General features: G+C 40.5%; 1 protein-coding gene across 1 annotated transcript in view; it reads right to left on the bottom strand.

Annotated features, from left to right (window-relative positions):
- Nucleotides 1-284: 284 nt before the first annotated feature.
- LOC118490394 overlaps nucleotides 285-23991 on the bottom strand; it is a 55691-nt gene continuing 31984 nt past the window's right edge. Inside the window, exon 3 of the mRNA XM_035988007.1 lies at nucleotides 285-532. Coding sequence (XP_035843900.1) covers nucleotides 285-532 — 248 coding nt within the window. The remainder of the gene's footprint in view (nucleotides 533-23991) is intronic.

The following is a 23991-nucleotide window of genomic DNA, read 5'->3' as shown; positions in this document are numbered from 1 at the left end:
TGCTTGTTTTACCAACGGATTTTTAGATGCATCAGATTTTTTTGGCAAAACAGTAGAATTTAAACAACCAGTAACAGAGTCAAGACCGCAAAAATTAAAATCTCGAAGCCTAAAAAGAATGAAATAAAGACAACCGAACCAGTATCTGCACCTATTTTTGTTAAATCAGAGAATGTCTCTAAGCAAACAGAGAAGTTGAGTTTTGAGAAAAATGCAGTTGTTGACAAACATTTTCAGGTTTTAAATCCTAATGAACAAAGAGTTTTTGGAAACCAACCGGAAAGTCAGTTTTCAAATGAATAATCACCAAATGAACCGACTGAGCCAGCTGCACCATCTAACTCCAAATGTGAGTCACCTAAAGCAACTGATTTTAAGAAATTGGGATCAGTTGAATCAAGTGAATCTAGTTGTGAGTACTCTGGAGCAGCTAAATTAACAACAAAGGATTTAGCAAAGCCATCACAAAGGGAATGCAACTCAAGTGGTTCAACTGAATCAAGGTGTGAAACATTGACTGAGCCCACAACATCTGAAATTGAACAACAAGGCCAGCTGAAAATGTAAAAGAATGTGTGGAAGCCTTGTCCAAGGCTGTTGGTACAAGTGTGGTGAGGCCAATCTCCTTATTTTTAGGGTACCAATGTCTTACTGATCTCCTTGGAATGTTGATAGCGGTTGTTCCAGAGATATAACAGGTAACATCTCACTGTTGCAAAAAGTTCTATTTCTTTATAGTTGATATGCTTCCTTTGGAGGAGATAAGGGAGGTAAGATAAAATCAGCGAAAAGGTACAATTTAAATTTTGTGTTCTAATATTGATATTGATTGGTCTTAAATCTGATGACGGGACGGTCAAGAAAAAAACAACAAAAATATTTTCATTTTCTTTCATTTTTCTTTTTGCACATACATTTTCTTTATAAGGTAAATTTACGCATAAGATTTATGCACAAATTTAGGGGGGTAGAGAGAGAGATATATGTATATATATTTTAAATTAGAGACAAAAAGATAAAGAGACAAAAAGAGTTTGTGCATATATGGGACATGAAATAAAAGTTTGTGTTAATGGGTTTGACTAACATGTGTAAGGTGCTATAGCTGAAAAGACTAGAATCTAATGTGATATGTCGATAGGCTTAACGCTCAAAAAGATAAAAGATACCAAGTGATATAAGTATAACAAACTATACACCATGTGGGTAACATACCATCTACATATGATTTTATGGTCATAAATCTTGCGTTGATAGATAGAAAACTTCTGAGGTTTTGGGTCTTTATGTTATTGTGTCTTTCGGGGATATCATGGCTGTCCTTCTGTTGCAACCAAATTATATGCAGACCTAGGCACAGTCAGGATATCTTAAAAGAGCCAAAGAGGCCAAAAACCTTAAAGGAAGATAAACTCAAACGAGGGAATTCCATGTGCTGTTAAAGCAAAATTCGTACCAAAAGGTATTTGCCTAACCCTCGTCGGACACAAACATTGGTCGCTCTGCTGTACGAAAGTACTGGCCTGTCACCAATGGTCTGACGTTGTAAAATGAAAGGATGAGCTCAGTATACTCCCCGCTATGATGAATTGTTGTGCTTACCTTGATCGCGGGGGTATGTCATGGTATGGGACACACGGGTATTATAGTATATCATTACCTTAAACATATCACGAAGTTAAAAATTGAATGTTGAGTGTTAGGTTTAAGAGGACAAACATATTGGCAATCGCATAGACCTGTCTGATTATGCATGTACTGAAAAATGTTCCTTGGTCTGCCTGAGAACGATTTTGATCCCATTACAATTGTAATTGTATATTAATTTCTTTGTTTATTTGCGTTTCTGTTTATGTTCTCATTTATTTAAAAGTTAGAAAATTCAAAAATCCAAAATAGAGTGTCTTTTTTCTTTTATTAAAAATTTAACCGTTCTTGAAGATTTGATTGATCATTAAAAAATTGAGAAAATTTGAATTGTGAAATCAGAGTACAAGTACTTGGATGTACTAAGTGTTCATGTGGTACTTCCCTCTGTTGCATAGAAATATTTTCTTATAAATTTTTGAGAATTTTGCAGAACATGATTTCACTCAAGAAACAGAGGTTGATGAAGAATGAGATGTTGTTAGCTGCTGACAAAGCATGAACCATCACAACAACAAGATGTACCTGAGTCAGGAGAACCAGATACGGATCATTGTCTAACAATGATAGTACCTTTGAAGAAGTACCTATGAACCTTCTTGAAAGAGAGATTGTAAAAGAAAAGAGTTGACGATAATTCTCCTCTCACATTCTTTTTAAGCAAGATGTTCAAGAATAAGCTGATAATGTTCAAGAAGAACAAAAGACCCAAGTTTGAGGATGAAGAGATGAAGTATCTTCCCACAAAGACAAGATAAAGACAACATAAACCTAGAGGGATATTGTAAGGCCTTAAAATTGAGTAGGTTTACGCTTGTCTTTATCAAACACACTTATAGGTTATTGGACTTAGTTTTCTAGTGGGCTTGGGTTAGGCCATGTGGGCCGATTTATATGTGAACCCTATATAATGTTAGGTTTAGTTCATTATTAAGGTTAAACATTAGAGTTGTTGGTTGTATACGCTTTGATTATTGAACGAATTATACCATACAAGCATTTAGTTTGTGTGCAATGTGAATATACAACCGGTTTTCTCTTGTTCTTAACACTTTCAATTGTTTTCTTCACTCATGAACGTGTTTGTGATATCCTACGAAGATCTTTGGACTTACAGTTAGTTTTCCAGAACCTTTTGTTTTGTTCCCTTTCAGCCCCTACACTTGGTTTTTGTGTTATTTTATGTCATAAACTCATGTTTTAACCCATTTTCATGTATTTAAAGTGTATTCAAGGATGGTATAGGTATGATGTCGTAAACTCATATTTTAACCAGTACCTTACCGATACCGAACCGTACTTGGAATATTCGGTAACGGTACTGGTTCCCATTTTAACCCTTTTTTTGGTACCGGTACCAATTTTCCCCGCATTTCAGTACCGGTTCGGTACCAAACGGGTACCGTGCTCATCCCTACTTTTCATCGCAGACACAACCTTAATTTCCATTCGTCTTCTTCCTCTAGCAAACTCAATCGGACCTACAACATCTTTTTATCTCCATCACAAATGGCAATCTTGGAATCCTTTAACGTCGACCACAAAAATTGTATCTCGTCACCAGCAAAATTAAACACTCCGCACCAGATTCAGACATCAAACTCATATTGAAGTTCAAAGTTATGCATCCATTCAGAATTGTACCCACCAACATCCAAAAGTGAACGTATCAGAAGTGGTTACTCTGAGGAAGTGAACGCATCGAGTGATGGTTATTATGCCAGAAATTCAGCCTTTGTTTCTCTCCTTACTCACTTTCACACACTGCTATGTGAAAAGAAGAACAAATGTGAGGATGATGAACGAAAATCGAACCTAAATCTAATGAAGATAATCATGAAGAATAAAAACTCAAACCTTGATAATGAAGATTCTTGATTTGATTACATTTAAAATCATGATTTGATGTTGCATTTGTTAGAAATTTGAATCTGATTTCAATTAGTAAGTGATAAAATATTATAAAACATGTGTAGTTTAGAACCTTTAACTCTGAATTTGCAAATTTCCACATCAATAATTTTTAAGTTTGCACATACTTTAATCAAACACCTTTTAGCCTCAAATTTAACATCTTGTTGCAGCGGAAACATCAAATTGATTCAAATTTCAAAAGGGAGTAAATCATTGGTGATTTTTCAAAACCGATTCAGTACCTCGCTCTGATACCACTTATTATTCCTCAAATCGTCATGAATCGCTCTTTGAATCAAACAAATATATGAGACGGGTGTGTCTTGTGAAATCGAGAACTCAAAAATGATAATACGTAGATGTATTGATACAATCATCAGAGATTACATAGCTAAGAATACACATATATTCTATTAAGCTTGTGTCCAATCCTAGGTGAGCTCCCTTAGGGTTGGTGATCTCACCATAAACTCCCGCACACATCTGTATATCACAAGGTAAGACCTATTTAAGTGCTCGATGACTAAATAAAACCCCATAAAGTGCTCTCATGACCATGCAACAACTTTAACTTTGATGTGTTCCCCCATGCAAACAATTTCTGTTTGACAGTCATGAGTCGCATTCTGAGCCTTACATTGTCTGAAATTACAACATTAATGCATTGTACTTCTACTATGTTAACAAACTATGGTTAACTAGCAATTTAGTTTATCTCTAAAAATGGGGTGTTGCTTTGTCGGTTCATAAACAAAGCACTACACGTTGGTCTTGGATCCTTGTTTTAGTATGTGATATGCCGGTTAATGCAAGGTAAGTCACCTTGGAAAATGAAGATGCATAAATCATGTGTTTTTTAAGTTCACCCCCCTATACAAAAACATAAAACCCTACATTAACAATGGTTTTTTAGTCGCGTTGTAGATTATTTATATAATTGCCCTGTCTAAAAGAGTTGTAGCCTATTATAGCTGTGTATTCTGACATTAATAAATGAACGTAGTTTATTGGTGATATTTAAAAATGTTTGGATCTATTGTGACTTTTTGTAAAGTATGTCATAACAATCGCTTGAAAAATCCGTCAAAATTTCACCAAGGTGCATCAGAAAGTGTTTTATAATCAAAATGACATGTTATGACATAATATAACCTTGTGGAACAAAACCAGCCAAATAATACATGGTGAGTGTCACACCCCCAAAATCCACACGCGGAGTACCACCGCATGGAGGCGTGACATGACCAGGATCAAGCCACCAATCATATTGAACATATAAGTAAATAGTAAGAGTTATTCATCAATACGAAAGGTGTTTTCAAAACCAAACATAATCAAGTGTAGCGGAAGCAATAATGTAAAACCCAGCGTAAGTATTAAGTTGAAATGTCATAAAAGTGTTTAACATAACATCCTCGATTCGTGCCCACAACGACCGCGCCTCCCGTGCAAGCTCCATGAGTACCTATGGTCCTGCAAGGCATGTAACAGAGAGTCAACAACTAGTTGAGCGAGTTCATAGTAAGTAGGTCCGTAATAGTAAGTTCGTTGCATCACCATGCATTATTAACTAAGTCAGTTGTATGTTCATTTAGTGGGGGCTTCCCATGTGTGCATGTACTAGACTAGAGGTAAACATAAGTGTTCTTCTTAACCCGAGAAAAGTAGTACGTACAAGGTTTACGTAGGTTTTACATAAGTGTCCTTCTCAATCCAAGGACAGTGGTACGCGGGGGTTTACATAGGTTTTACGTAAGTGCCTGTCACAACCCGAGGCAGTAGTGAGTATTAGTTTACGCAGGTTTTACGTAAGTGTCCTACGCAAACCTGAGGAGAGGGGTAAGTACATGTATACGTAGGTTTTACGTATGGGTCCTTCGCATCCGAGGACGATGGTAGATAGTCTAGTAACAGTGTAAGCACAAGTATTTGTTCAATCCCATTCCTTCAATCCCATTCCCTACCCACCGGGAATCCCATGCCTTGGTAAGAGTGTGAACTCACCTTGGTTTGCTCGGTAGATACACAGAAAGGTCAATCAAGCTATTTGGTGGTCAACCACTTCCTACCATGGTTACCATACAAGTTAGGTTCGTATTCAAGTAATGCACGTATGTTTTCTACACATATTCCATCTAGTTGCGTAAAAGTATTGATCATGGCATACACATATAATCATGGCAGTTCAACCATAGTACGAGTTCAATCAATATAGTCGTGTAAATAAACGAAGTCCAAGTATGCGGCCCAAATAGTTGGGCTTGTAATAGCGTGCAAGTCCAAAACAATGTGCATGTGTATATGGTCTCGAGTCGAGACTAGAAATCCCGAGTCGAGACTGTGCGGTCTCGAGTTGAACTCTTGGTGTTCTCGAGTCGTAACTTGAGGTCTCGAGTTATGCGTTTGTCACTCGAGAGTGGGTGTTCTCAAGTCGTGCCTCGAGTTGCAACAGTACTCGCATCCGAGGTCTCGAGCCTTGTCGGTGTGATGATGATGATGCGCGGTCTCGAGTCGAGACTAAGGGTTCTCGACTCGCAACCCGTGTCGAGATCAGGAATGTAACAAACTTCCTTATTTATAGCATCTTTAATTCCGTAACAATTGCTAACAAGTTTGGCAGTTTCACAACAGATTAAACAGCATTGAATTCGAAATTCATACACAATCATACTATCTTAATCATCACGAAATCAAGAACAATCATCAAGCACTGAATCGGATCATCTGATTAACTAATTCCAGAACTAACATGTAACCTAAATCATAGACCATCAACCATCATCATGAAATCCCTTCTAACAGTTTTGCTAACACGAAAACAGTTTCATCATATGCATACCGAAATCAACACATATGTTCCATTCATGATCACTAATTTATTACATAACTACTAGCATGAAACCCTAACTGATCATATAACAATACCACATCAGATGCATAACAACCATCAACAAAATAACACTAACCGTGATGTTCGAGAGGGTTGGATTGAACCGCAGGAGAAAGGCTTCGGGTGGGGCTGCCGTCCGGTTCCAAGGGAGAGAAAAGGAGAGAGCTTAGGGTTTGTGTGTGTTGGTGTTTTGTAAGTAATGAGAAACTACACCCCCTAAAGGTTCATGTATGCATATAAGAAATGGGCCGAACCCATTGATGGGATGCCCTTAGTCTCGAGTCGACCTAGTATAGTGATAGTGGGCCGGGTAGCATGTGAGAGAAAAGGATTAATGTGCGGCCCAATGGTTTGTGCGACCGGACAAGTGTTATGCAACCAAACTTATAACATTCACATATCATCACGTAGCACATAATGCATAATATTACATTACAATCAAACACGTCCACTATTCACGTATAGTTCAAACAAGTTATATCGAAACACACAAAGAGGGTTCTCACATACGAGTTGTCACATTATCCCCAAGTTGAAAGAAATTTCGTCCCGAAATTTGGTACGTACCCACTGAGGCAGCTAGTTAAGTTGCATTGTTTTCCTGGGGTGTCACATCCTCCCCACGTTGATCTGGAATTTCGTCCCGAAATTCCGTGGTAGCTTCAGCCTCAGTAGTGATTGTAATGTTTGCGAACAATTGGGGGTCTTCGTGTTCCCAGGTGAACTCTAGGCCACGACGGGAGTTCCAACGAACTCGAACAAGAGGTATTCTGGTGTGCTTGAGGACCTTAACATCCCGGTCCGTAATTTCAACTGGTTCCTCGATGAATCGCAACTGTTCGTCGATAGTGAGCTCCTTCAAAGGAACTATGAGGGTCTCATCTGACAGACACTTCTTCAGATTCGACACGTGGAAAACGTTGTGAACTGCACCGAGTTCGGCTGGTAGGTTTAGTTTGTAGGCCACTTTGCCTATTCTTTCTATGATTTCGAACGGTCCAACATACCGCGGATTGAGTTTGCCTCGTTTGCCAAAACGAACTACACCCTTCCAGGGTGAGATTTTGAGTAGCACTCGATCCCCAACCTGGAACTCGAGTGGTTTCCTGCGTTTATCAGCGTAACTTTTCTGACGGTCATGAGTCACCGCCATGCATTGCCGTATATGTGCAATCTGTTCAGTAGCATCAACTACCATTTCTGGACCTGTGATTTGACTATCCCCCACCTCTGCCCAACAGAGAGGTGACCGGCATTTACGTCCGTACAATGCCTCGAATGGAGCGGCTTGGATGCTGGTGTGGCAACTGTTATTATATGAAAACTCCACCAAAGGGAGATGTTTTTCCCAGCTGTTGCCGAAATCGATGACACACGCCCGAAGCATGTATTCTAGCGTCTGGATAGTGCGCTCAGACTGCCCATCCGTCTGAGGGTGGTAAGTTGTGCTCATGTCTAATCGAGAGCCAAAAGATTTGTGCATTGCTTGCCACGGTTCTGAAGTAAATCGTGCATCTCAATCAGAGATAATAGAGGTCGGCACTCCGTGCCTTGAGACAGCTTCCTTAAGATATACGTCTGCTAGAGTGGAGAACTTATCCGTTTCCTTAATAGCCAGGAAGTGAGCAGACTTTGTGAGTCGATCCACGATCACCCAAATGGTATCGTTCCCACGTTGAGATCTAGGTAGGCCAGTAACAAAGTCAGTGGAAATTTCCTCCCACTTCCATTGTGGTATCTTTGGTTGCTGAAGTAGGCCTGATGGTTTCTGGTATTCCGACTTGACTCTCGCACAAGTCAAGCACTTGCTAACGTAAGTCGCTATGTGAGCTTTCATGCTAGGCCACCAATACGTGGTTCTGAGATCGTGGTACATCTTATCTGAACCAGAATGTACTGAGTTGCGAGACTTATGTGCTTCGTCCATTACAAGCTCGCGTAAGTTGCCATATAGTGGGACCCAAATACGTCCCGTTACATAGTAGGCGCCGTCTTCCGTCTGTTCTAATCGTTGCCTTGAGCCACGTAAGGCTTCAGCCCTAACGTTTTCTGATTTCAATGCTTCTACCTGAGCATTTCGTATCTGAGCAGGAAGACTAGACTGGATAGTAAGTTGTAGTGCTCGTATGCGCCTAGGCGTAGTATCCTTTCGACTGAGAGCGTCAGCCACAACATTGGCTTTGCCCGGATGGTACTTGATGGCACATTCGTAATCATTAAGTAGCTCAACCCATCGACGTTGACGCATGTTCAATTCCTTCTGCTTGAAGATATGCTCGAGACTCCTGTGATCGGTGTAGATAGTGCACTTGGTACCGTACAGGTAGTGTCGCCATATCTTAAGTGCAAAAACAACAGCTCCCAGCTCTAAATCGTGCGTAGTATAGTTCCGTTCATGAACGTTAAGTTGACGTGACGCATAAGCAATGACCTTGTCGCGCTGCATTAACACACATCCAAGACCCTGAATGGATGCGTCGCAATAAACCACGAAATCGTTCGTGCCCTTTGGCAATGAAAGAATAGGTGCACTGCAGAGTCTATCCTTTAAGTGTTGAAAAGCTGTCTCCTGGGTATTTCCCCAACGATAGGTAACACCTTTCTGTGTCAGTAGTGTAAGCGGCTGTGCAATCTTTGAGAAGTCTTTGATGAACCTTCTGTAATAACCCGCCAAACCCAAGAATTGGCGTATTTCCGTTGGTGTACGCGGTGCAGGCCAGTTCCTGATCGAGTCTACCTTGGATGGATCAACATGAATCCCATCCTTGTTTACCACGTGGCCTAGAAAGTGGACTTCATGAAGCCAGAAGTCGCATTTTGAAAACTTGGCGTATAACTGTTCTGTTCGAAGGAGCTTCAAAATAAGTCGCAAATGCTGCTCGTGTTCCTCCTAACTCTTGGAGTAGATCAGGATGTCGTCGATGAAGACAATCACAAACTTGTCTAAATAAGGCTTGCACACTCTGTTCATAAGATCCATGAAGACTGCCGGTGCGTTCGTTAGCCCGAATGGCATGACAAGAAACTCGTAGTGGCCGTAGCGAGTTCTAAATGCTGTTTTGGAGACGTCCTCATCCCGGACTCTCAGCTGATGGTAGCCTGACCTCAGATCTATCATTGAGGAGTAGCTCGACCCTTGCAACTGGTCGAACAAATCATCAATATGTGGAAGAGGATAGCGGTTCTTCACTGTCACCTTGTTGAGTTCACGGTAGTCGATACACATCCTGAAGGTACCGTCCTTCTTTTTCACGAATAACACTGGAGCTCCCCAGGGCGAAGAGCTAGGATGAATAAAACCCTTATCCAAGAGTTCTTGTAGTTGTTTAGATAGTTCTTCCAACTCAGTTGGAGCTAAGAGATACGGTGCGCGAGCTATGGGTGCTGCTCCCGGAGCTAGCTCAATCTGGAATTAGACCTGGCGATGAGGCGGTAGCCCAGGTAAATCTTTAGGAAACACCTGAGGAAAATCGCGTACAGCTGGGATATCCTCCAATCTCTTCTCTTTCGTTGATGCGTCAGTAATAAGTGCCAAAATGGCAGTGTGCCCCTTTCGTAAACACTTCTGGGCCTTCAGGAAGGAGATGATGCCAACCACTGCACCACTCTTGTCGCCTTGAACTTCGAGAGGTTCTTTACCAGAACGGGGAATACAAACTATCTTCTCCTTGCATAAGATCTCTACTTGCTGTTGGGATAACCAATCCATACCAATGACGATGTCGAAACTACCCAAAGCTATGGGAATGAGATCGACAGAGAAAGTCTGACCAGCGAGGATAAGATTACAACCCTGAACTATGTGTGTGGCCTCTAGACTTTTACCGTTCGCTAACTCTACGACATGCTTAGTGTTCAAAAGTGTGGGTGTACGTTTGAGCATTTGACTAACTTTCAGAGACACATAACTGGTATCCGCACCCGAATCAAACAAAACAGTAACATAAAAGTCGTCGAGAAGAAACTTACCCATAACCACGTTGGGATCTTTCCTGGCATCACCCTGCCCTAGCACAAAAGCACGACCCCTAGCGCCGTTGTTCCCATCGTTGTTATTTCCCCCGTTGTTGTTCCCATTGCCTTGGTTATTGTTGTTGTTGTTGTTGTTGTTGTGGTTTCGGTTTAACTGGGGGCAGTGTCTCTTGAAGTGACCTTCAGCGCCACAATGAAAACATCCCTTGTTGCCCTGTTGCTGATTCTGCGGCGTTTGCTGCTGCTGTTGATTCTGAGTTACAGGCCGTGGGCTCCTACAATCCTTGGCCTCATGACCCATCTTGAGGCGCCTCTGAGAACAACCCTTGTTGCACTGTCCACTGTGGTGTTTGTTACAATTGTTGCACCTTGGGAGGTTTCCTCGATATCCACCCTGTCTTTGATTGCCCGAAAATTGCTGACCAGGGCTCTGATAGTTGTCAGTCTTTCGCTGCTGCACCTGAGACTGAACTGTGGCTGAACCCTTGCTTGAATCCCCATTCCATTTTCGCTTGTTGTCACTGGGAGTAGCAGGAGTAGCTGAAATGGTAGTGGTAGTAGTTGCACTGATACGTTTAGGTAGCCTGTTCTGTTCCACTGCCTGATCCATGAGGCGATGAGCAAGACGCTGAATATCCTGGATGTTATCAAGGTTAGCCGATGTCACATGGCTCTGAGTTTCAGGCGCTAGCCCCTTGAGATACAACTCAATGCGCTTGATTGGAGGGTCCACCATAGTTGGACACAAGATGGCCAGCTCGTTTGACCGTTTCGTATAAGCTTCAATTTCCGACCCTATCATTTTCAGATGAAAGAGCTCCACTTCCAACTTGTGGATGTCATCACGTGTGCAGTATTCTCGTTTGATGAGTTCCTTGAAATCATTCCAAGGGGTGGCGTTAGCAGCTGCCAGCCCTAAAATCTGAACTTGCGCATTCCACCAAGTCAGCGCAATGCCTTCTAGAGTACCAGTGGCGTACTTCACCCTGCGAGCCTCAGGGCATTCACACATCTCAAATACGGACTCGAGCTTTTCAAACCAATGGAGGAGTCCGACTGCTCCTTCAGTGCCACTGAACGTGCTAGGACGACAGTCCATGAAATTCTTGAAAGTGAAAACAGGTGGCTGAGCGTGTTGACCTATTGTGTATAAGAATAGGACAAGGTTAAACACAAGAGTTGGTTTAGGAGTGTAGGATCAAGAGATCCTAGTGTGAGTTACGACTGCAGGGTATACCTCCTGCTTGTGCGGCTGCAAGTGCCGCAACAACTTGTTCGTTAATGAGAGCCGTCAACTAGGCTTGAGTCATGTTAATACGTCCAGCCATGATCTTCATAGCAAAGGTAAACATAGGTGAGAGAGGTTCGCGAAAAGTGTGATGACAGAAGAGAGTAAGCACACAAGTGTTCTCAAGCAATAGTGGTTATGTGTATCTAAGCATACCATGAGCAAAGTTCTGTGTAATCTAGCAGGTAGGCAATAAAACATATACCATATTACCTAGAATGTTGAGTCTTGCACGTGGAGCGAGGCGTCGTTGTGGATCGTTGAGCACTGTACAGGTTATAGTCAGGTTTTTAAAAAAATCTTTTTCCTCTTATTAAAACCAAGTTCTCTATAACCAATGGCTCTGATACCAATCTGTCACACCCCCAAAATCCACACGCGGAGTACCACCGCAAGGAGGCGCGACATGACCAGGATCAAGCCACCAATCATATTGAACATATAAGTAAATAGTAAGAGTTATTCATCAATACGAAAGGTGTTTTCAAAACCAAACATAATCAAGTGTAGCGGAAGCAATAATGTAAAACCCAGCGTAAGTATTAAGTTGAAATGTCATAAAAGTGTTTAACATAACATCCTCGATTCGTGCCCACAACGACCGCGCCTCCCGTGCAAGCTCCATGAGTACCTATGGTCCTGCAAGGCATGTAACAGAGAGTCAACAACTAGTTGAGCGAGTTCATAGTAAGTAGGTCCGTAATAGTAAGTTTGTTGCATCACCATGCATTATTAACTAAGTCAGTTGTATGTTCATTTAGTGGGGGCTTCCCATGTGTGCATGTACTAGACTAGAGGTAACCATAAGTGTTCTTCTTAACCCGAGAACAGTAGTACGTACAAGGTTTACGTAGGTTTTACGTAAGTGTCCTTCTCAATCCGAGGATAGTGGTACGCGGGGGTTTACGTAGGTTTTACGTAAGTGCCTGTCACAACCCGAGGCAGTAGTGAGTATTAGTTTACGTAGGTTTTACGTAAGTGTCCTTCGCAACCTGAGGACAGGGGTAAGTACATGTATACGTAGGTTTTACGTATGGGTCCTTCGCATCCGAGGACGATGGTAGATAGTCTAGTAACAGTGTAGGTACAAGTATTTGTTCAATCCCATTCCTTCAATCCCATTCCCTACCCACCGGGAATCCCATGCCTTGGTAAGAGTGTGAACTCACCTTGGTTTGCTCGGTAGATACACAGAAAGGTCAATCAAGCTATTTGGTGGTCAACCACGTCCTACCATGGTTACCATACAAGTCAGGTTCGTATTCAAGTAATGCACGTATGTTTTCTACACATATTCCATCTAGTTGCATACAAGTATTGATCATGGCATACACGTATAATCATGGCAGTTCAACCACAGTACGAGTTCAATCAGTACAGTCGTGTAAATAAACGAAGTCCAAGTATGCGGCCCAAATAGTTGGGCTCGTAATAGCGTGCAAGTCCAAAACAGTGTGCATATGTATATGGTCTCGAGTCGAGACTAGAAATCCCGAGTCGAGACTGTGCGGTCTAGAGTTGAAGTCTTGGTGTTCTCGAGTCGTAACTAGAGGTCTCGAGTTATGCATTTGTCACTCGAGAGTGGGTGTTCTCGAGTCGTGCCTTGAGTTGCAACAATACTCGCATCCGAGGTCTCGAGCCTTGTCGGTGTCATGATGATGCGCGGTCTCGAGTCGAGACTAAGGGTTCTCGACTCGCAACCCGTGTCGAGATCAGGAATGTAACAAACTTCCTTATTTACAGCATCTTTAATTCCGTAACAATTGCTAACAAGTTTGGCAGTTTCACAACAGATTAAACAGCATTGAATTCGGAATTCAGACACAATCATACTATCTTAATCATCACGAAATCAAGAACAATCATCAAGCACTCAATCGGATCATCTGATTAACTAATTCCAGAACTAACATGTAACCCAAATCATAGACCATCAACCATCATCATGAAATCCCTTCTAACAGTTTTGCTAACACGAAAACAGTTTCATCATATGCATACCGAAATCAATACATATGTTCCATTCATGATCACAAATTTATTACATAACTACTAGCATGAAACCCTAACTGATCATATAACAATAGCACATCAGGCGCATCACAACCATCAACAAAATAACACTAACCGTGATGTTCGAGAGGGTTGGATTGAACCGCAGGAGAAAGGCTTCGGGTGGGGCTGCCGTCCGGTTCCAAGGGAGAAAAAAGGAGAGAGCTTAGGGTTTGTGTGTGTTGGTGTTTTGTAAGTAATGAGAAACTACACCTCCTAAAGGTTCATGTATCCATATAAGAAGTGGGCCGAACCCATTGATGGGCTGCCCTTAGTTTCGAGTTGACCCAGTATAGTGATAGTGGGCCGGGTAGCATGTGAGAGAAAAGGATTAATGTGCGGCCCAATGGTTTGTGCGACCGGACAAGTGTTGTGCAACCAAACTTATAACATTCACATATCATCACATAGCACATAATGCATAATATTACATTACAATCAAACACGTCCACTAGTCACGTATAGTTCAAACAAGTTATATAGAAACACACAAAGAGGGGTCTCACATACGAGTTGTCACTGTGAGGCTCGTTGGTGGCCAATTTGGAGTAAATTATCATCAAATCCCTTGGCAATTACCAGAGGAAATCCTAGGCCTCCGATAATTACTAACGGATTTCTAACAATTCATATAGTTACCAATGGATTTGCAAACGAATATTGACATGTGCAAACAATACTAAAAATGTTTATGAAATGTAAATGCTGAGCTAAGTTTTAGAAAGGTAAAATTCTAAACTACACACGTAAAGGCATGTGTATCTATCATTATGCAATATTATTATGACAAAATACATGACATCAATTTGTGGACATAGTGGCTCTTGATACTGAATCTTCTATTAATATTTAATAAATGTAAAAAAGAGATTATGTCAATATTTAATAAATGTAAAAGAGAGATTTTGATTAAGAACACAATAAATTGCAAGATAAAACAACAAAGAATTCAAACAACTTTGAAAAATCAGATTTGAGAAATAACCGTTTGAATTTTGAGTAATCTAAGATGCAATGACTAACTAGATTGAATTAATTATGGCAAATGGTTTTATCAAAGAACATTGTGTGAAGTACTAAAATAAATTAGATCTCGTTAGGGTTAATCCCATTTTTAATTAGAGAAACAATGTTATTGAAATACATTAATACCCTAATCTTATGAAGCAGGTTTAGGTTTAGTTATTAATTACTTATAGTTATGACGTATAATTTCTTTGTTGACCTGGATAGATATGTACCCTAAGGATTTACAACCTTTGATAGATTAACAACGAAAACCCTAACATGGTTATAGATCCTTTTATTCGAAGGTCCGTCCAAGGTAGATCACACGTTGTACCAATTATATTGCCAATTTGTCTATTACCGATTAAAATGTCAAGCCCTAGATTAATAATCGATATAACTTAGAAACGACACAAATTGAATCTTACATGCATAAATCCATCGAAAAAGACCAACAAGACCACACTTTATTAAGCTAAACAAAACCAACTCCTATAAATAAAACCAGATCTATAACCAATATCAAGCATATACATCATAAGATCAAGATAACAAACTTTATTAAACTAAACAAAACCAAGTCCCACTCTAAACAATGACATTACAATGGTGTCCATATTATTTAAAATGATTGGTTGCTTAAATTTATTATAATTGAGTGGTTAACATTACAACGATGTGTCTAAGTTGTCAACTGTAACACACAAACGAACTATAGAGTTATAAGGCTGATGTTATACTAGCAGGAGTGTCATCGAGGCGCTGAGGCTTGAGGTGGAGGGAAGGGGGATCGAGGGAACACCGTGTTGCCACCCGAGGTCCCGAGATTTCTGTGGTGTGTGTTGGCTCCATCCCTGCTCACCACAAATGCCTCTCTCTCTCTCTCTCTATGTAATTTAGAAAAATATATAGAAAAATGAGTGAGGGAAGAGGGGTAGGTATAACATAGAGTGGTGGAGTTCAGGGATGGGAAGATGGTGATGTTGCACTGAGTTAAAGTCGTAGATTAAGGATGGGTATAGCATAGCCTATCAATGTGTAAAAACCACAACTATAAACATGAACCTAAAAAAGGACTGTAATTTTCTAGACACATATACAATCACCATAAAATACATGTGTCATCGTCCTTGATCTAGCATCCACTTCGCACACATTTCCACTTTGTACCGAATCGGCCTGTAAAAAGTACACTTTTCTTAGATGGGTAGGAAGGTTTCCATATATAATAAGTGTTTGTCCGTATTAATTAAGGCGATGGGTACGTTCTTACCTCAATTTAATTATACACGTTAATTGCAAGTTAATTTTGGTTTATTTGGTACTAGGTAGAAGGGGTGGGGTTCCGCTACAAAGTCCATTTTTCCTACAAAGTGTACAAAGTGTTAAAACACCAAAATTTCAACCATAAAACACACTCAAAACCCACAAATAACATAGTGAAGATCACTAAAACACAATATCCAAACCCGAACATTCCTTAAAAACTTCAAACACACCATCGTACAACTATGAATATAAAACACAACATGATAATTAACATAAAACACACTAATGTTAGTCATTCAATAATCAAAGTCTTATCATTCAAAACACAATACAAAACCCACAAATATGATGTTTTACTAATCTCCACTATGTTATTTGTGGGTTTTGAGTGTGTTTTATGGTTGACATTATGGTGTTTTATAACTTTGTACACTTTGTAGGAAAATGGACTTTGTAGCCAACTCCCACCCAGGTAGAAGACCATATGTAATAGTGCCCCTTAATAGGTATTTTTGCTAACATCAGTATCATAACGCCCCATGTAGTGGTTAGGATTTTTTTAATGTCATTTCATTCATTACTTTCCATGTTTTTCCTTCTTATTGGGCATTATTTTAGAAATGTCTCTCACACTTCATGCCCCTATAATCATGGCCGGCCCTAAGGGTGGGCGGGGAGGCCACCGGCCAGGGCCCGATATTTTAAAGGGCACGTTATTTAAAAAAAATCCGATATGTATATGAAAAAAAATTAATAGGGTATACCCATACAAACACCAACATAGGCCCACTTACAAAACTATTTTTATGGTTTAGATTAGTTATTAGCCCATTGGCATTAGGTTTAGACCTTTAGTGAGCCCAATACCAATTTTGTTAAGGCTTAAGGGCACGTTTTTTCGAGGTTGAACAGGGTACACAAATTCACAAGGTCGGCCCTGCCTATAATACCTATAAAAGACGGTGTGAGGGTGTTATCAAACGATTTCCACCTAATATTTTTTAAGGGCTCCATTTTAATAATAATAATAGGTTAGACTAGGTGTTATGGTGGTGCGAGCCACCCACCCGCGAGTCACGTAGAAGAAGTTTGGTTGTGCAACACCATAACGACCGCCCGCGAGCTCGCGTTGTGATTGGACCAAGCGAGCCTACTCACGTGAAGAAATTTAACATTGGGTCTTGGGAGGGGGAAAAGTTAGCGTTGGTTTTTACTATTTAAAAAAATATTTTTACCTATAAATACCCTACTATTCTACCAAATTTTATACCATTCCATCTTTCTCTCAATCTATTACATCTTTTATAAATTTCTCATCCTTTTTTTAAAAACCCACTATGGATCCCAACAAAATTTTTAACGCAGATAGTTATCGGGTCTCACTCGATGACCCATACGAGTACGACGAGCAATTCGAACTCAACATGAGCCAAATGCCATCGCTCTCGCCAGAATATGTCCCGAATACACAAAATGAACCGGTTGAAGTCCAAGCCAAAAAGAGAGGACAAGGAAAACGGGAAGAGCGGGAGGATCCAAAAACGGATGCGACCTAGTGGAAGCAATGTGTAACACCCAGCAACTTCGAAGTCAAAGTACAAGTCAAAGTCAAAGTCAAAGGAATAAAAAAATTGCTAATTGCGATATGTCATTCCTTGCTTAACTACTGATTGTACACCTTGACTTGTAATTGAATTCTATTATTTGTTTACTTTAGTTGTATTATATGGAGTATCTACTAATGATCGAGGTTAACTGTCACACCCCCAAAATACCACATGCGAGAACACCGCAGGGTATGTGACGTACCAGGATCCAAGCCACCAATCACACTGAACCACGTATATTATTTAACTAAAACATTTCATTAATTGCCCAATACAAATCCAATTCATAGGTTTAAACCAAAAGAGATGTTCAGCGGAAGCATATAGTAAATTGTTAAACAACTGTTTCATGACAAGTATTCAAAGCCAATGTATCAAATGTATCCAAGAGCCTCGATCCATGACCACTCCAGCACTCCCAGATAGCAAGTCCATGTCCAGAAATCTAACGACCTGCAAGCATGCAGACAAGTGTGTCAGACGACGCTGGTGAGTTCAAAGTTTTGTTAACGCGCTAAGTTACCAGATGTGTGTTTACAATAGTTCAACGTTTAGTTTTGATGTTGTTATTACTCGATTACCGTATGTGGCGACTAGATGTGAATGCCCAACCCCAATGCCTCCATCTAGGCATTGGTCATGAGGTCAAGGTATCAAACAACCTTGAATAGATGTAAGGGGTCTTATATGTACACGATAAGAATGCCCAACCCCAATGCCTCTAACTAGGCATTGGTCATGAAGTCCAGGTAATTAGTTCACGCCCGTCCTTTCGGCCCGGTGTGAGGGTGCCAAACCTAATAGTGCTATCAACTAAATACCTCGTTGCTTCTTCAGCAACACGGTAGATGTATGGGGTCTTACATGATTTATACTGTGTTCAATAACCAACATCCCAAATAAACAGTTTACCCAGTATTCCCTTTAGAAACATTTACTAGATGTCCCAAACCATCGGGACGCATGCTTGGAAAAGTGCAGTGAACTCACCTTGGTTTGCTCGGTAGGATTAGTTACTTGTTCACACATAATCAGTCAATGCCTATGATGTTCATGTATACGGAAATCAGTTTACGTTCACGTTATTCACGTATGTTCACAGTGTGTAATCGTAGCAAGGATTATCGCACAACAGAAAGCAATCATTCATAACACACATATCAGATAAGTTCACTAGTCACATACATGTTTCATGATAGTGCTTACCAGTTAAGTGAGATATTCATCACAAGCAAGTCATGTTTCCATAATCATAATTAACATCGTTAACAAGCAGACAATAATCATTCAAAAACAATATTAACTTCACAACTAAATGCATAAGGAATATATAGTCCATGGCCAACAAGGATTAATGTGTATAGTAGATCTTTACATGCAACCTTGATATACTCTTCTGACAATCACAAGTATAATTTAACCGCTAAAGGTATATGATTGGGGCTGATCATTAAGTTGTCACCTGGAATTGTTACTGTTATCAAGTATTGAACCAAGCAACCACTTGATCATCTTTCACAAGGCATAATCTTTTAGCACATGGGCTGCTCCACTTAATAGGTATCTAATTGGACCAATTCAACCATTTAGATTATATCAAAACTATGGCCGACAACCTTTAAATGATTTTGTCAATATTGCTACTTATATGCATTCTATTGGACCAACTAAGATCAGTCAACTTTATAATTATCAATACTAATTAACATACACATCACCCCAAACCCAAACCCCCTAACGTGCAGCCCACATGATCCCAAGCCCAACCATAATACCCTTCGGCAAAAAGCCCTCCGACGAAACTCCCCAAAATTCGTCATGCCAGATGTTTCGTTGGGGACATCTTTGTCACTGCCTCCTCAGGCCGTTACCATTCAATTTATAATTAATATTATTGGTTTAACACTCTAATCATCTTCCAAATATTGTTCAATATGGCAGCCCAAAGAGCCCACAATAATAATATGGCCCCTAATTGTTTGTGTCTGTTGCTTTATTTTCGAAAACAATTATAACAATCCAATCCTCCCACTTTGATGTCTTCGAAAAACTCACACAAGAAATAATAATCCTCTATTTTTATTAATTGGCCACCAAAGAAAATCAATATATATCTTTCTTTGTCTTCTGTTGGTTGCGTCTAACAACAACAATAAATATTATCGGCCATGTGTATTAATAAAGAGGCTGTGTTTTTGAATCATTGTTTTTGCATGGGATTCTCGATCAAACAAAAGCAACAGTCATGGTGTCAGTAGCTTTTGTTTGAGGTCCAATGGAATTTGAGTTATATCAGAATTTGCATGTGATAAATGGGAAGTCTTGAACAAACTCAAATTGAAAGTCAAATTTTATTGTTGAAATTCACATCATCACAAATTAATACTATATTATCACATATTCACACCATCAAAATACTAACCACAGAAGTTTTCGGCACAAAATTTAAGGATATGATACTAACCTCAAGATGTAGCACAGAGGAGATTGTTTAGATCGATGCACAAGGAAGAAGCTTTGAGGAGGAGGGGTCGCCGTCCGACGTAAAGGGGACTAGGGTTTGGTTATCTTGTATTTGACACAATAGAAACCAATCACAGTCTTGCGTGTGAGTGCGTGTTTAAAACAAGTGGGGCAGACCACTTGGGTTCCGCTTCGGGCTTCGGGAATTTGGGCCGAGAACCATTGGGTAGCCGAGATAAAAATATTTGGCCCGCAAAGAAGTGCGCGACTAGGCTAGAGTGTGCAACCAATTTAGTACTACATAATTATAAGGCTATGATCATTCTATCAAAGAAATTGAAGACACTTAATTATGCTTAACGAGTCTAGCATGACACACACTCAATCATAACGTGTTGTGAAACGTACAAGGGTATAACATCAAAGTTAGAGGTTACGAGACTTGATGACACAACTAGAAAGCACGGGTTGTCACATTAATCGCATGTTTAATGCTAATCTATTTATCGTTAATCACACCGCTATCGCATCGCAACTCGAATTATGTGTTATGGATATTGTTTTACGTGTGTGTGCTATCTATGGGTTATTTGTGCATGTTTATATTATGTTTGTGGTGATTAATCGAAAATGCAATCGCAACTCTATCGCAATGCAATCTCATCGCAAACTCGAGATTTAAAGGTTACTTATGTGTTGTAAGTTAGTTAGGTTATTTGTAGCTATTGTTTAATACTATCGCATCGATACTCGCTCAAACACATCGTAACGCTCAATACGCAAAACGAAACGCTGAAACCTAACTCGCCGGACCACTTCGATCGGATGGCCATCCGATCGATGTGCCATCCAATCTGACACTTGTGCTCCTCTTTCCTCTTTTGGCAACCTATAAATACCCCTGTCACATCACCAACAGTGATGTGACAGCTCCCTCTTCTGACCAGCGTACTCAAGCCCTCTTTTCTCTCGATTTCTTGCGATTCTTATAAGTTTTCAACTCAAATGTTGTACATCTATCATCTACACACACTTCTTCATCATTTTCCCCTTTGAATATTCACTTTTAACCATGAAATCAGTGGATTTGAGGTGTTCTATGATAAGGTCATCATGGGGTTCTTATTAACTTCAAGGTTTTGGCTTCATTCCACCAAGAACCACTCAGATCTAAAGGATTTCAACATGTTTTAACACTATTTTCATCTAGATCTAAACATTTTCAAGGTTAAAAAGGATTGAAAGATGGTTTTGTAACTTTCTTTCAATTTTTTTACACTTAATGCACTCAAAACCGATAGAATCGGAGCTCGTTTAGGCCTTCCACTCTTCTCTAGTGATGTGTCAGTTTGAGATCTGATTCCTATCAACGAGACAACCGATTTAGGTTGAACATGAACAACCGTCATGAACAGTTAAGTGATCGGATTAGGGTGATTCCTGTTCGATCGGATGACTTGGGCCTGATGGAGTTCCCGTTGTTTAACACGTTGTCATACCCTCTCGAGCAAACCGCAAAACTTTCAAAACTTATGAAATTTCAAAACGATCAGATTGTTGGATGGATCGCCATCCGATCAGATTGCCATCCGATCGAACGACAATCCGATCGGATTGCACTTGGCCTTCAATGCTTAAACATTTTTACAAATTTCAAAGATCATCAGTTTCTAATGGATTGCCATCCGATCGGAAGACCATCCGTTCGAATGACCATCCTGCTGTGAACTTGTTCTCACTAAATGTCTTGCCGATCGGATCGCTATCCGATCGAACGACCGTTCGTTCGACGACCTGAAAGGTACAGATACTTATCTGATTTTAAAATGCTACAACGAAAACTTCAAAGCCATTATACACAAACACATCCATCCCAAACGAATGTCAATCCGACTGAATGGCCATCCGAACGAATGACCATCCGAACGGATTGACATCCGATCGAATGACCATCCGTTCGGATTGTCATCCGATCGGATGACCATTCGTCACTTGGTTCACTCCTTGCATCGTTTAACGCGCCATTCTTCGCTTATGCTATTGTTAACTGTTCAGGCTAATCTCTCAGCGCTCCCTTCAATCCAAGAGAGTGTTTATTTACTAAACACGATCTGTGAGTATACTTGATCCCTTTTTGCTTTACGCACTCTTGGGTGTTACATACGTTATTTATATCAAATCACATCGATCACACAACGCAAACACTTTATACGTTAACCGCTCTGCATGTTATACGTGTTATTCGATGAATGCTTGTATGTTATGTTTACACAATGATTGTTGCCTGATGCCTTAGCAACGATAGTACTATAGTTTGGACTCAGCACCTGTCATGGACAGGGGTTGTTAAGGTTATTTCTTTATGTGTCACGGTGGTGATATGTGTTGCGCATTCTACAACTCGTCGTCATGTCTGTACTTATTACATTGTCGATAACCTACTAGCTTCACTTTGCCACATGCTACATGCTGGTTATGCGTAAAACGATTTTGCGATCTACTATACTATTAAACTTGTATGCTTACCTTTACACTATGTGTATTGAGCTCTATTTTAACGTATGTGACAGGTGTTTAGGATGCTTTGCTTGTTACTTGCTGGAATCAAGCTAGGATGGATTCTAGAAACAAACCTAATAAAATCTGAGTTGTCGGAACATGTTATTTGTCTTTGAGATATTTAGTCTATAATAACTATTTACTTTGGTATGTTATGGTATGGGATATAATATTTAAATAACTGGGAATTTAGTTGTTATGGATTTCTCCTGGACAATCTGTTTCGCTCAGTGACGCGCCCCGATGATTCCGCCATCGGTTGGGGTGTGACAGATTGGTATCAAAGCCATAACTATAGGGAATTAGGCAAGACTCGACCTAGTCCGGGTCGATGTCTTAGAAACGACCTAGTCTATAGTCTAAGTACCAACAGACCGCCTTGTGCGAGCCCTGTAGGGGTTCCACGCAAGCATATTTCTGTTACTCGATCGACTCACAATCATGGTATACTATCACACTGCCTTTCCTAAGGTAGTCGCACCATACACTATTTCGAAAATGAACTGTCACACCCCAACCGCGTAAAACAACAAACCGCGACGGAAACATCGGGGAGTGGAGTGACAGAATTATTGTTTCAACAACCATGGTATAACAACCCTAACGTAAACCGACACCCTCGATTATTTTTCCGACACCCTAATATAACTTAAAATGTCCCAATATGTCTTATATTACATCCCGTATGTGAAAACCGAGCCCAAAATAGATCATAACATATAAAATAAATTAAAAACAAGTTTATTCAAGTTGAGGCGGGCCGCGTAGGACCTCACCTCCACCTTACGCGGGCGGTATCAAGGCTCATAGCTGAATTCAGTGAAACTTAAGTTCAGGCGGGCCGCGTAAGACCCTGTTTAAGTGTACGCGGGTCGCGAGAGACCTACTACGCGGCAGAACCAGGTGCTGACACGTGTCCCCTGTGTGTTGAACCTAGGTGGTGACCCGGACCAGCTACGGCCTAAACCCCCTACGACGCGGGCCGCGTAAGGCTTTGCCTTACCTTTACGCGGGCCGCGAGAAAGTCCAGTATCAACCCTATAAAGAGAACGCATCGGATTTCATTTTCGTTCGCTCACAATTCAATCTCAAATCACAATTTCTGTAGGAAAGTTATAATACTCGGGTATTATACCCCCCCCCCCCCCCGCATAAATAGCGAGGTTCTGCTACGATGTAAGTATTATAACCCCTGGAGACGTATTAGATACTCTGTTCGATTGATCTAGGGTTCCGTAACGGCTGTCGTGGTTCTGCCCGACGTAGTCGTTGGAATACTGTCTCGGGGAGGGTATTACCTAATGTTAAAATGGGTTATTATA

The sequence above is a fragment of the Helianthus annuus genome, chromosome 3 (genome assembly GCF_002127325.2).
Source record: "Helianthus annuus cultivar XRQ/B chromosome 3, HanXRQr2.0-SUNRISE, whole genome shotgun sequence".
NCBI classification, from domain to species: Eukaryota; Viridiplantae; Streptophyta; class Magnoliopsida; order Asterales; family Asteraceae; genus Helianthus; species Helianthus annuus.
Note: the sequence above shows the minus strand (reverse complement) of the source record. Positions and strands in the feature narration are given on the sequence as shown.